The sequence below is a fragment of the Centroberyx affinis genome, unplaced genomic scaffold (genome assembly GCF_046629955.1).
Source record: "Centroberyx affinis isolate AG114_WGS23_722 - 3 ecotype Tasmania unplaced genomic scaffold, CSIRO-AGI_Caff_v1 ptg004681l_1, whole genome shotgun sequence".
Taxonomy (NCBI): Eukaryota; Metazoa; Chordata; class Actinopteri; order Beryciformes; family Berycidae; genus Centroberyx; species Centroberyx affinis.
Genome location: NW_027282263.1, coordinates 80,226 through 94,901, shown reverse-complemented (window position 1 = coordinate 94,901; position 14,676 = coordinate 80,226). Strand labels below are relative to the sequence as shown.

The following is a 14,676-nucleotide window of genomic DNA, read 5'->3' as shown; positions in this document are numbered from 1 at the left end:
TCATGAAACTGTTTTTTTATACAACTTGCCTGAAGGCTTTGCAGTTGGGTCACAAATCTCCGATCAACCAGATCTGGCTCCATCATGGAGGTTTATTGGAGCAAGACAGTGATAGTTAGCTGACCAGATACTATGGTTAGCTAGCTAACAAGCTGACATTATCTAAACACTAAATCAGATGTATCAGTGATGAAATGATCAGTTCCCAGTCAAAAACAGCACAGAAATTAACCAGTGGTGGAAGAAGTACTCTGATCCTTTACTTAAGTAAAAGTACCAATACAGCAATGTAAAAATACTCCATTACAAGTAAAAGTCCCGCATGAAAAATCCTACTTAAGTAAAAGTACATAAGTATTAGCAGCAAAATGTAGTTAAAGTATTAAAGTAAAAGTAGTGGTTTGGTCCCTCTGACTGATATTTTATTATATATGACATCATTAGATTATTAATACCGAAGCATCAGTGTGTAAGCAGCATGTTACTGTTGTAGCTGCTGGAGGTGGAGCTAGTTTGAACTACTTTATATACAGTTAGCTAGTTTAGTCCAGTGGTTCCCAACCTAGGGGTCGGGCCCCTCCGAAGGGTCACCAGATAAATCTGAGGGGTCGTGAGATGATTAATTAAGAAAAAACAAAGATACACTAATCTGTTTTCAGTTTTTGGACTTTTTCTCTAATCTTTGATTTTTGCTGAAATATTGCATCATTTGAACATTTATTGAAATGAAACCATGTGAGATTTAGAGGGAAAAATCACTATTTGGTGGAGCTGTTAACAACTCATAGACATCTGAAATGTGACCCGACTACACACTGCTTTTTGTAAGACGTCAAAAGCCAAAAAGGTTGGAAACCACTGGTTTCATCTTTAACAATGTGTTGTATTTTAAAAGCTTGTTATATTATCCATTGTGTCGAATCTCCATCTGAAAAGTAACTAAAGCTGTCAAATAAATGTAGTGGAGTAGAAAGTACAATATTTCCCTCTGAAATGTAGTGGAGTGGAAGTATAAAGTAGCATCAAATGGAAATCCTCAAGTAAAGTACAAGTATCTCAAAATTGTACTTAAGTACAGTACTTGAGTAAATGTACTTCCTTACTTTCCACCACTGAAATTAACCATGTCTCTTCAGTTCTGCTGAGACGGCCAAGTTGTATGTTTAGACAGAATCAGCTGTTCTCAGATGTTCTCACCAAGAGTTGAGGACTGGCAATATAGTTCCCAGAAGGTGTATTCACCTGAAAGCCCTCTATAAACTTTTACAGTATGTTGTAGTAGAGTCAACATGCATCTTAAGCAAGATAAGATCAGGGAATTGTACCATGAACTGTTGACAATTAGGATGCTTTGAGCTTATGTGTGCCTTGTGTGTGTATGTGTGCGTTCGTCTGTCTTCAGCTGGAAGAACTTACCAACCCCAACACATGGATCAACGCAGCCACCCAGATCTTCTTCTCTCTGGGTTTGGGTTTCGGGTCCCTCATAGCCTTTGCCAGCTACAACCAATACAACAACAACTTTGAGCGCCAGGCCATCGTCGTTTCTGTCATCAACAGCGGGACTTCCATCTTTGCCAGTATTGTCACTTTTGCCATCTACGGCTTCAAGGCCACCCTCAACTATGAGAGCTGCTTGGAGAGGTGAGCCCAGAGTGTGTGTGTCTGTGTGTATGTGTGTGTGTGTGTGTCATCGGATAAGGGGGCAGCCACACTGATCTGTTGTGTCTGTCCGGCTACAAGAGGAAGCACACCTGCTGTACTTGGCTAATAAAATTGACCTTTGCACCAGACAATTTGTTCTTATACAACAACAAACTGTCTATAAAGATTTCCCTTGCGTACTTCTAATGACAGGGCATTGCCTTGAGGTCTGATAGTATTCTACTCTCCCCACTGCCTTGAGCATTCAAGCTTCAGCATCTCAAAGCTCCCCTGTAGGAAAATAGTTGTATCTATCACCACAGTTAAACCAAGATTTATCCAGCGTCAACTGAGAAAGGACAGAGAAATGCATTAAGAATCACACAATGGCTAATCCCAAGGTGTTTTTTCGTCCACTAGCTGGTAATTATAAGGTGTGGTCCATTTCACCCGCCTCCTTTTCCTCTGGCATCCAGCACAGGTTTCTACAGACAATCTAAATAACACAGGGGATAGTTACTGTGTATTGGTCAATTTTCTTCCATCTGTTTTTGATTAATGACAGATATCATTCACAAAAGATTGTGTACACTGACCCATTAGACCTAGATTCAGAAACAAGGAATTCAAATAAAACCTTTAAATGAGGCAGCAGTGTTACAATTTATGATTATCCAGACACTGCTCCATTAATTTCCATGATTTACCAACACCTATAGTATGGCATTGATGTGTTATCAGAATATTCTCCGCAGACAGTGACTACATTGGCAATGGTATTTACACTGATGGTCAAGGTATTGCATTCTTCAAATAACAGTCTTTTTTTTTGTTGTCTTCCAGGGTGCGGCTGCTGCTGTTGAATGCCTTTAATCTAGCAGAGGACACCATCAACATGGAAAATGTCTATGAGTGGATTGAGAAGCTGAATAACACGTATCCAGAGCAGTTTGCTGGCCTGGCCGACAGACTGGAAACCTGCGACCTGGAGGCTGAATTAGACACAGTAGGTTTATCATAACACTCAGTTATATAGAAGCAATTAGGTTTGGTATGAAATTGTATAATGATAAATTTCTCTAGTGGCAAAATTTCCTCCCCAACAATCCATTTAACTGAATCACTATACATCGAATCACAACTCAAGATGAGCAAAAACATTTCAAAGCTTAAGAACGCCAAGCTTCTCACAGTAGGAGGATGAATTAGAATCAGAATCAGAATCAGATTTATTGCCAGATACATTTACATATACAATTTGAATTTGACCTGGTGAGGTTGCAGCAAAAGAATTCAAAATAGTAAATAAAAGTAAATAAAAGAACAAATCAGAACACAATGAAACTACATACGAAAGGAAATAAACAGTGGTAAGACAGTAATGGCTCATGAAGTTGACTATTATAATAAATATTCCTGTTATACATACAGTATATACACATAAGAACTGTACATAACACAAATGCCTGTGGCCTATGGTTTACATATAAATAAATATAGTATAGACATAGTATAAAGTACATGGTATAAAGTATAAAATAAGTCAAAATGTGAAGTATAGTATAAGATATGTTATAAAATATAGTATCAATAATTAAGACAGTTCAGTTCAGCAGTTCAGTATAGTTCTGCACAGACTCCACACAGACCAGAGAGTGAGTGTGTGTGTGTGTGAGGGAGAGAGGGAGGGGGTTGTGGCTATTTGTGCTATTAACATTTAGTCGTAGATTATTTAGTGTGAAATAGATTGATAAGACTGAAATAGACTATAGAAAAAGACTAATAAGAAATTGACTGAGTAGTGCGGGAGAGTTCATAAAGCAGGCATTAATAAAGTCCATAGAGCATGCATTAATAAAGTCCATAAAGCATCAGAAGATAAGAAATAAAGTACTTATGTACTACGGGTAAACTTGAAGAATGGTTGGATAGCACTGAAGAAGGCAGAGGATCTTATGAGGATAAGAAAAACAGGATCCAGGATCTTTAGTTGAAGAGTGGTGGAATGAAAACCATGAAGTACAAGCACAATCTGGCATTTCGAGCTATCAATGTGGGTTGTGACTTTATGATTTAAAGCAATATTCCACTTAGTTTTAACATGGGAGTTATTCAGCTCTTGACCACCATGAACACCAGAATATAAACTAATCACCAAGATCAGATGCAGCTGGACGAGTTTGTAGCGTTCAGATTTTCACTTTGCATTCATTTGAATGAGACCACGAAAATAGTCTGAAAATTGACATTTATGTTGTTGAATCTGTTCACAGATGTGTTAAATGTCAGTTTTCAGGCTATTTTCATGGCTTCATTCAAACACTACAAACAAAAAAAAGGGTCCTATGTTTAACCCTAACCCTAACCCTAACTAACGGATACAGAGCTGGGGAACATCTTTTTCAGATTCCCATTATGTGCTATATAGAGATGGAGAACATAGGACCCTGGTAACATAGGACCTTGGGAACATAGGACCCTGGGAGAGCACATATGTAGAACTGGGGAACATAGGACCCTGGGAACATAGGACCCTTTGTCATGTTCCCATGATGTGCCATATAAATCTGGGGAATATAGGACCCTGGGAACATAGGAATGACTTCTGGCTGAACATGTCGACAGAACTCATACTTTAGCGAAGTCCTAAATTGCATCTCATGAGGTGAAAACCTACCCATGCACAACAGCGTCTTCTACTCTCTTCTCAGGCGGATGTTTAAAAAGTCTTTTCTATAAGTTTCTATACCCTAAGATAACATAAACGTGCAAATCGTCTAACAGCTTATTGTGTCGAGTGGAGAATCTCAACACCATTTGTTGCTTTGTGTAGTTGAAGAAGACACTAGTTTGCAGTCAATGGAAAATCGTGTTAGCCACTTAGCTGCTAGTCAACATGTGCTTTGGCTCCCTATTGCGGACTGGAGTTGTATATCACATGATGGCATCGCTGTGGAAGTAGACCACTGTTGTTTACATAATTAAGCTCACTGTTTGCTTGTACATTTTACTGTCTGAACTTCTGAGTGGGCTGATTCAATCCAGATGTTTATTGCTTGGTTTATTGCTGTTGAGATTGCAGGTGAGGTGTAGGTGAAAGTGTGTAGAGCAGATGCAGTGTCAGGGTAGTTTAGGTGTAGTATGGATAAAGGTTAGATCAATGTTGAGGGAGAAGCCCACTAAATAATCCATGTAACATTCCTGCTGTCGCCAACCTGCTCTTTCTTCCATCCTCTAACATCGAAGCCAGGTTTCTAAGGCATTCACCCTAAATAGCACTAAGGATAGTTACATAAGATCCTAATTGTCAGCTCTGGTCTTTTATAGGAAACCTAACAAGAAAAAACAATCCCAGTGGTAGTGCTGGATGACACATACATAATGTAGATAACATGATGTTGGGATCACTATCAGTTATTTACGCAACAAGGATATGTTCTCTCTGTCTGACCATTGCTATCATTGTAAACGGCCTTCATTGTGCAATAAAAACAATGAAATATCAATTGGATTGTTCCTCTTGAAGTGATAGTTCAAAGTCTACCTATTGAACTTATTTGACTCTCAAAGTCAATTGAGGCTGTATAAACATCACTGGCTGACACTGTGACTATGAATGTTAATTTTTAATTACCGTTGTCCGCTTGCATTTTCTATTTTTTTCGGTAAAATATCTGTAACACTGAGACAGTGTTACAGATGAAACATCTCAAATGTGCGCATTAATGTGACCGGAACTTCTTTAGTCAAAGTCAAAGTTTATGTCCTGGTATTAGCATTGTAATGCAAATTTTGCAAACATGATGGATGTTTAACGACCGAATTAGAAGTCTCACGAGTTGTTTTCTATGCACCTATGATTTAATCATGGTGCATGCATGAAATACAGTCAGTATTATCATTAAAGGGATGGAAAATGTAAAAAAAAACATCACACTGGAATAGTCCAGTATGCTTTAAAGCTCACATCGTAATCCTATTTAATACACTGGCCACATATTTTGGGTCTTTAGGCAGTCTAAATAGCATCCAAGCTTGTAAAAGGTAGGTCAAGGCAAAATATGCTAGAATCCAATTCAGCTCCCAGTCCAGTCTTATACTCAATATAAACAAACTTTGTCTCTCTGTCTGTCTCTCTTCCTCTGTCCCTCTCTCATGGTTCAGGCAGTAGAAGGAACTGGTCTGGCCTTCATAGTGTACAGCGAGGCCATCAAGAACATGCCGCTGTCTCAGCTCTGGTCGGTGTTGTACTTCTTCATGTTGCTGCTGCTGGGAATGGGCAGCATGCTGGGCAACATCACCGCCATCATCACCCCGCTACGAGACTTCCAGGTCCTGTCCCGAAACATAAGCAGCGAGACCTTCAACGGTGAGACCCCGGTTGGGATTAATGAGCGCAATTCAGGGCGTTGTTTTTGGTTTAGGATCATTAAGGAGCATTAAGTAATCTATGACTTTTATTAAGTAATCTATGACTTTTGTTAAGTAATCTATGACTTTTATCAAACTCTGGGAATGTCTTGAAACTTTGTATGTTTTTGAAGTTTCCTTCAAAAACATACAAAACATAAATGTTTACCTCCTAATTTCAAAAACTTCTGTAAAATTTAAAGAAAATAAACATTTCTTAAAAAGCAACAGCTTATGAAAAGGTGATACTGAGTGACTGTATGTACATTTATACCGTTTACTGAACACATTAATAATCAGGAGTTCTGGTGACTCAACCAGCTTGAATACATGAATCTGAAATCTTGTGTTGTGAAAGCAGAACTGAATTGAATTGTCTGTCAGTGAGTCTATTCTGAAAAATCCCATTCATTTTAATTGGTTTAATTGGCTTATTTTGTTTGATTTACTTACTATTGTGATAAAGTATAACATCAATTTCTTATTCTATCTGAATTAATAATGAATGTGTGTCTTATTATTCTGCTGAGCAAGTGAGCTTTGCTTTGTGAACAGTTTTCACTGTTCTTCAGTATGGTTTGCTTGTGTGTAATACCACACTGTGTGGTGTGTTACAGTGGATATGAATATAAATGAATGGGTATTGATGAATGTGCACTGTGTTTTGCTGCAGGCTTGGTGTGTCTGTTCTGTCTGCTGCTCGGCCTCGGCTTCACCACCCGCTCTGGGAATTACTGGTTCACTATGTTCAATGACTACGGAGCCACTTTCTCCCTGCTCTTCATCGTGCTCATTGAGGTCATCACTGTCAGCTACATCTATGGAATAAGGAGGTGTGTGTATCTATGTGTCTTAGTACCTTCAGTAGTTTCCCATCAGGTCAGCTTACCTTACCGTTTAGATTCCTCTTGCCAAAGCTTAAACACCTAGTCCAGTGGTTTTCAACCATGTGCTATCGTGACCCAAGAGTCTGAAGGTTTTCATTCCATGCTGCATTCCATTCTAAGTCGGTAGTCGATAGTTCTGAGTTGGTATTACCGACTTCCGATCTAAATACGTTGCAGTGCGTCTGCACTGCTCGGGAAAACGTGGACGTAACACCCTTTGCCCACAAACGTTAACGTTAGCTATCTGACAATGCTCTAGTAACGTTAGCAGGCTAGTTCATACTAGCAAAGACTTCTAGTAAGTTGTTACAACATGTTTTCATAACACAAAAACTACATATCAAGTAGGGCTGATCGATTTTGAAAAAATATCTAATTGTGATTATTTTGACTGATATTGCAATTGCGATATGATTTGCGATATTAGAGGGAATGATAATTTTTACATCCATTATTCTCATTTTCATTGAAAAACATATTAAAATGATTATGGTGTGATTTTCGTGCGGATCTGTACCGAACAAAGATGTTTTCTTAAGTCTGTAGAATATGATGTGTAGGCCAGGACATCTCTGCAGCACCACAATATTTCATTTAAAATGGTATTTTGACACACATTTCACCTTTAACAAATATTGCGCCTCCTGCGATTTGAAAATTGCAGTAGGCCATATTGCGATTTCGATAAAATTTCGGTTAATTGTTCAGCCCTAATATCAAGTAAAATCAAGTTTTATTCAGCACAAAGTACGAGTTCTGAGTACAATGGAATGCAGCACCAGTACAGCATCTGATCAGTTCCTCCTCCACATCCTAGGATACCCCCCCCCCCCCCCCCCCCTCTTTAAGGTTGTTGGGACATTAATGGAAATTTTCTGTAGCTAATACAGTTTTAGAGGTAAGACACATAAAAAAAGCTGTTTTTCTTTTTCCTTCTCACCATTAATCCTTTCAGCTCCAGAATGTGCTCAGTGTTACCTGAAAAGTATAGAATCCACAGCAGTGTCTTCTTACAGGCCATGTAAAATGATCTAAAAATGTCATTCAGTTGCATTCATTGTCATTTTATTTCCCCAGGTTTGAAAAAGACATAGAGGACATGCTGGGTCATCGGCCCAACTGGTACTGGAAAATAATGTGGGTATTGGTCAGTCCAGCCCTCCTTATTGCCCTGTTCGTCTTCTATATCGTCAACTACATCAAGGGAGGGACACCTACCTACCAAGCCTGGGACAAAGACCTGGTGAGGCCTGGCTTTAACTTCTAGTCTTTGACTGAATACCTTAACATTAACATTAGCATTAGCATTAGCGTTAGCGTTCTGGCTATGTTTTCATACCAGAGTAACGTGGCTATTGTCCACACTCTGGTTAAGGTCTTATTCATTGTAATGTGTTTCCATGAACCTTTGATACCCTGTGATTCAGTGTCCTTGTTTCCATGAATAAACCAGTTAGCAGAATATTCTTCCTGCTGCCGCCATCAAAATCTACCCATAATGCTGTGCAAGTCTGAAAACCAGAAGTGAAAGCTAAGATGTTTCCATGCCACAGAAACCCGTTTAATATGGAAGCAATTCAGACATCTTAACCAGGTTTCTCATTATCAGAGTATGAGCATACCAGGTTATTCTAACTCAGTTAACGTAGGATAGGAGTTAAGATAGGAGTCTATTTTTCTCCTGTTCAAACACAAAGCTCAGCTGGGAGTGTTGCTAGCAACAGAGAGAGGGCAAGAGGTCAATGGGTGCAAGTTCCATCATCAAATCTGAAGTAACAAAGGGGATAACATTGAAAATAAAAATGGACCAGAGAAAGTTAGCGATCTGCTTGCTCTTCAAGAAGAGGAGGAGAAGCCCATTCTGAAATGGAGGATGTTGTTACTCACTGGAGAACTGCAAGAGGCTGCTTTCTTCCCTGCAGGCGATACGATTTCAATCAGGAGAGACTAGGCTGAATGCTCAAAAGAAAACTTTATTTGGTAGCAAAACATGATGGAAACTTTGGCGTAAGCCCCATGGGGAAAATTCTCCTCATGAAGTTAGGAGTACATCCGTGGATGGATGTAGGAATTAGGAAGCCTACCACCTTGGGGAGTTCCTCTGCAGCCTGGACGGTGGTGGTGGGGTGGAGGAGGGGCGAAGCACAGCATCTGGAATGACAGCAGCATACAGCATAGTTCTGTGAGTAGCACAATAGCATAGTAGGTGACCTGTATATACTCCCGACACTTAGACGATTGGCTCTCTGAAAAAGAGAGGGAAGTCACGGCTAACTCTGGTTGGTTCTAATTGAGGGAAAGTGTTTGCCAACTCTGATTGGGTCAAGAGAAAGCAATGAATGACACTAGAGAGATGTGGGTGGATTTAGTCTTCCTGATTGAAATAGCTTAAAGTTGAGACATGTTCAACTTAAGGCTGGGTATTGGCAAGGACCTCACGATACGATACGTACATGGGTCGATACAGTATCATGGAAAAAAATATTGCAATACTCAGCTGTATCGATTTTTTCGCACAGCCCTAGTTCAACTTGGAGCCCAGGGAAGACCCCCAAAACGCACCACGTCCAAATAGTTTTGGAGGAGACGTGCTTGCCGTGACCAAAACCACTGACAATAACTGGAAAAACAGACACGTTAAAAATGGGTCCTTAATTGAAAGTGGCAGCAACAGGCCACAGTTATGCTCAAGGGCTGAGTTTGTCAGTAACGTCTTTGACAGCAGGAGGTAACCTTAACCGTGCCTGTTGTTTCCTCAGGGTAAGTCTGTGGTAACGGAGTATCCTGTCTACGGTCAAGTGTTTATCGGGCTGCTGCTGGTGTCGTCGGTCAGCTGCATTCCCCTCACAGCGCTCTACGCCTACTGCAGGAAGAGGGAACGCGGCAACCGCAGCAAACAGCACACCGTCAGCACGATATCTGCATAGAGACGGGACCATCACACGGACCCACATTTACTAAAGCCAACCCGCCTCATCTGGAGGATACAATCTAGCGCTGCGTCTTCCTTCCGCCGCGGCTGTCCTCAGACCAGCCACACTGAAAGCCAAGCAGCTCTGACGGCCATGGCCTCCAAACTGAACGCAGCAAGCTAGCTAGCGATGATTTAGTATTGTGTGTATTCTGTTTACTGTGATCACTTCCGTCAGTATTGTCAGACTTCTGAGCCAGATTTCAATCCAAATACTATACATCAAAGGAGATACAAGCATTCCAGAGGTGAAGCATAATTCCCCGCTCACTCTCCGCTCATAGTTTTTAGCTTTCCACCGCAAAAACTGTGACATGTTGATACTGTAGATATATTTTGTTTTTATTCCCGTCATATAATTTTCCTTACGACGCAGTCCTTCCGTATCACGCTAGCTTACTAATTGATCATAATATGATGAGTGTATGTAGATATTTTGTAGCTTACTCAATGAGTCGTGAGATATACTTAGTACCTGAGTATGTCAGGAAAGTTTTCATTCCAGGTAGTCGTCTGATAATCACTAGTATCGAGTTGTCTGGTAATCGGTGACATGTTTGTGCTCTTTGTAACAAGGTTGCGCAAATTATCTAGTTTTTCCTACCTGTCAAGTATTTTTTTCCTGTTAACTGATTTTGTTCTGTATTTAAAGGGCTGCTATCTTGCTATCTAAACACAGATTGTCTATAAGCACACCAGAAGCAAGAGATGTATATTAATGAGCAGAGAACACATAAAGACATTGACTGTTGAAACCAGCTGCAGATCTACTGTGCCAAATATGTTTTAATACTGTGACAACTTTGCCTAAAATGCCCTCAATTTATGATAATGTAAAAAAAAAAACGTGTACATAGATACTGTATGTATGTCATGTAATGAGGAATAGTCAGGAAATATATGGCTTTTGCTTTTTTTATGTCTTTAAATGATTGGTAGCGACAAGTCTAGGCTGCCATCGAAGAACTCAATTTGATATTAATAAAAAACTAACATGGTATTATCATGTAATTCTTATGTATGACCACCTTACCATTTTGTTCATCTTTCAGCTTCTATTTAGATGGTGAATAGTGGACTATAATCCAAACTTTTTTTCTTTTCTTTTTTTTTACCAAGGTGTTTTTATATGTAGTGTTTTCTACTGTGAAATTAATATTATTTAACTAATTGAAGGATAATCAAATCTTTTTCAAGATAAGATGTCACATTAGCCCGCTGAAATGGTTCTCAACCTTTCATGAAGTTCCAATCTCCCAAATACATATTTAAGGGCTAACTGTCCTAAAACCCAACAGATAGGTATAGAAAATATTGCAAAGGGTTACTGTACACCAGGCAGTATGTGAGGATATCACTTACTATTGTATATTATTGTATTATTAGAGTTGTTTTTCAAAGATGTTTTAATGTTATAAGAGACATGAATGGACACAAAAAGAAAATCTGTTCAGGTTTTGTTAACTAAATGTTCCTATTTTTACCACCAGAAGTTCCAAGTCTGGGATTATTAGTAAATTCCAGTTACCCTTGTATATTTTCTGATAGCTCTGCTTTACAGTCTGTAAAGAAATAAAAATGATTTAATAGTGATTTTGTATGAAGTTTGTGAATAATCCCTCTCTCCACGTTATGTATGTGTCTGATGAGAAGCTGTTGGAATTGGAAAGTAAAATCCTCACTAAGCATCGACTCCTGCAGCGGCAACACGGACGCTGTCCTGTGTCTGTTTTAGAGGAAGCTGCCAAACCTCATCTCAAATATTGATTTTTCACACGTACGCGCACACACACACATACCACACATAGCATTCATGTTTCACAATGATACTAAATTCCACAGGAAAGAAAAAGAACTTCAGTCAAGAAAACGTAAAATGGGGCATCCTGGTATCATTGCCATAAACAGATGAGACCATGGTGGAGACAATTGGTAGCCTCTATCTCATGCCAGTGGTAGTGCTAGTGTTTCTCTAAATTAAGACTACATTTCCCATAAACCCGTGCTTCCTGTCCCACCTCCCCCTCACCAACTCCCTCCCTGGGGTCTTTGCACTTGTTTGAGTTTAGCCAGAGACTTTTTTTTAATCTGCACAATTGCAATCAGCATTGATCAATGCCGTTGCATGACGGTTAGTAATTTTGTCGAACTCCAAGAAGTTCTCAAGCAATAACCAAATTCTTAATTAAAGTACATTTCTCACATTCAAATGTTTCCTTGTTTATTTCTATTTTTGTTGTGTGTTTTTTTATCCGTCAATGACCACTTGATTGTCTATGGCTTTTGTACACCCTATGAGACTTAAATAAAAACCTATTATAATAAATTATAATAAATCTGACATTTACAATTCTGACATTTACAATTTAATGTCTTCATGCATTCTCCATAAACACAATCTCAACTTCTCTGAAATGCTACTGTATGTCTATATTGAAATGGGTCAAAACCACTGAGATTGATTGGAAAAGTAATAGGCCTATGTGGCTATGCATTCTGCATACACTACATGACCAAAAGTATGCTGACACCCCTTTTTAATTAGTGAATTTGGCCATTTCAGCCACACAAATTGCTGACAGGTATATAAAATAAAGCACACAGCTATGCAATCTCCATAGACAGACACTGGCAGTAGAATGGACTTTCAACGTGGCTCCGTCATAGGATGCCACCTTTCCAACAAGTCAGTTTGTCAAATTTCTGCCCTGCTAGAGCTGCTTCGGTCAACTGTAAGTGCTGTTATTGTGAAGTGGAAACGTTTAGGAGCCACAACAGCTCAGACATGAAGTGGTAGGCCACACAAGCTCACAGAACAAGACCACCGTTCTTCGTTGCAACACTCACTACTGAGTTCCAAACTGCCTCTGGAAGCAACATCAGCACAAGAACTGTTTCTCAAGAGCCTCACGAAATGGGTTTCTGTAGCCGAGGAGCCGCACACACAAGCCAAGCATTGGCTGGAGTGGTGTAAAGCTCGCTGCCATTGGACCCTGGAGCAGTGGAAATGCCTTCTCTGGAGTGATGAATCACACTTCACCATCTGGTGGTCTGACTGACTGATGGTGAATCTGGGTTGGTGGATGCCAGCAAAACACTACCTGACCGACTGCATAGTGCCAACTGTAAAGTTTGGAATAATCGTCTGGGGTTGTTATTCATGGACTGAAATTTACATGCACATGCTCAGCCTTTGGGGCATCGCTCTATAAATAGCGAGTGGCCCCTTATTCTGCATCCACTTGAGTCACTCCCTGCCATGACACCAACACAAGCAACATGCTGTGCCATAGCATGAATGGACTGTCACAAGTGCTACAGGTCAGCCAGATATGGTCCCTGCCACTCCCACCTATCAATAGAGTGGGGGGCCTAAAACCAACGCTACTCTCTCACAAGAGTGATGTATCGCCGACCGACACAGGGGCTTGTCTCCATTGCGCTGCAGCACAAGAGACTCAAGCCTACTAGGTCATTTTCTCAGAGGTCTCATTTTCTAGTACTGAGCACAGAGCATGAGAAAGACCCAGACACATCCAGCAGGTAAAATCTTATCAGAGATTTTAGACAGACCTAGTAGGCTTGAGTTTCTTGTGCTGCAGTGCAATGGAGACCAAATCTGATGAATGGACAGGGCATCGGATCTCCTCCACACTTGTCCCAGTGAACAGTGCCGTCGACGCATCTACACCACATCTAGAATGCCTGCGGATGGCTGTAGGAGGGTCTGTACTCACCAACACATAAGCCTGTAATATTCCATCACAAAGCCAGTGGGCAAGCCTCTGTTTCAACAGGGGCTTGCCAGCCACTCTGCATAGCACACAAACAGCTGCACAACAGTGTGTGTCGCCATGCATTCCACATAACATGCCAACATGCGCACAGGGCACAACCAATGCAACCTCTCCTCCCTCTCTTCTCCATGAGGAGGAAGCTAGAAAGCATCGAGAAAAGAACTATTAATGTTCTTAAGTGCAAAGGACGGATTCTGTCTGAGTGTGGCACCACTCAGGTCCCCACGTATCATCAGACAGCTGGGGTGGGCCGAAAGGGCACACAAGTCACTCACTCTCTTGGCTGAAGTCAAAGCAAGAAGCAAAGCTGTCTTAACCGACAACAGCCTAAGAGAGACCTGCCGAAATTGGTTCAAAGGGCTCCTTAGAAAGAACCTCTAAGACCAAAGGCAGCTCCCACTGGGGTGCAGTGGAACGCATCATGGGACATTTCCTCCTAGCCCCCTACAGGAAACGCTTCAGGAGGGGTGGCCAAAAACCAACCTCTGTCCAAACCCTCATGACAGGAGAGATTGCCAACGCATACACTTTGATAGTAGAATCCGCCAATCCCCTCTTCAGCAAGTGCTGGAGAAAAGAGACAACGGATCCAATTGAGCAATTCAAAGGATCAATGTTCTGCTCTCCGCACCATTTCTGGAATCTCAACCATTTAGCCTTGTAGCTATCAATGGTGGATTGAGCCCTCGTGCCCTGGATGGTCTGTACCACTTTGGTAGCCAATCCTCCTCTAGGGACCCACCCCTCATCATGAGGTCGGCCCCCGGCAGTGTTTGTGAACCAATCGCCCGGTTGCACCAATTTGGGCATCTTTTTTACTGTACGCATGCGGAATGGTCTCTGAGCGATACATGCGGAGATCTAGAATAGGTCTCCTATCCCCAGTTTTCTTGGGAACAAGAAAACCAGAATAACCAGAATAGAGATTGGTCTCCCTGGGGAACCACAGAAATTGCTTCCATCTGTA

At 40.8% G+C, this 14,676-nt stretch overlaps 1 protein-coding gene across 1 annotated transcript; it reads left to right on the top strand.

Moving 5' to 3' along the window:
* Positions 1–1,187: 1,187 nt before the first annotated feature.
* On the top strand, positions 1,188–9,868 carry LOC139665836 (sodium- and chloride-dependent transporter XTRP3-like). Its single transcript, XM_071544838.1, has 7 exons — positions 1,188–1,202; positions 1,403–1,644; positions 2,488–2,650; positions 5,809–6,013; positions 6,728–6,887; positions 8,019–8,184; positions 9,701–9,868. The coding sequence occupies exons 1-7, from the start codon at positions 1,188–1,190 to the stop codon at positions 9,866–9,868; spliced, it is 1,119 nt and encodes a 372-aa protein (XP_071400939.1).
* The last annotated feature ends 4,808 nt before the right edge of the window (positions 9,869–14,676 follow it).

Excerpts from the sequence above, each read along its gene's own strand:
- LOC139665836 (XM_071544838.1), top strand. Across the intron at positions 1,645-2,487 it reads TATGAGAGCTGCTTGGAGAG|GGTGCGGCTGCTGCTGTTGA; the intron begins GTGAGCCCAGAG and ends GTTGTCTTCCAG. Across the intron at positions 8,185-9,700 it reads AAGCCTGGGACAAAGACCTG|GGTAAGTCTGTGGTAACGGA; the intron begins GTGAGGCCTGGC and ends TTGTTTCCTCAG.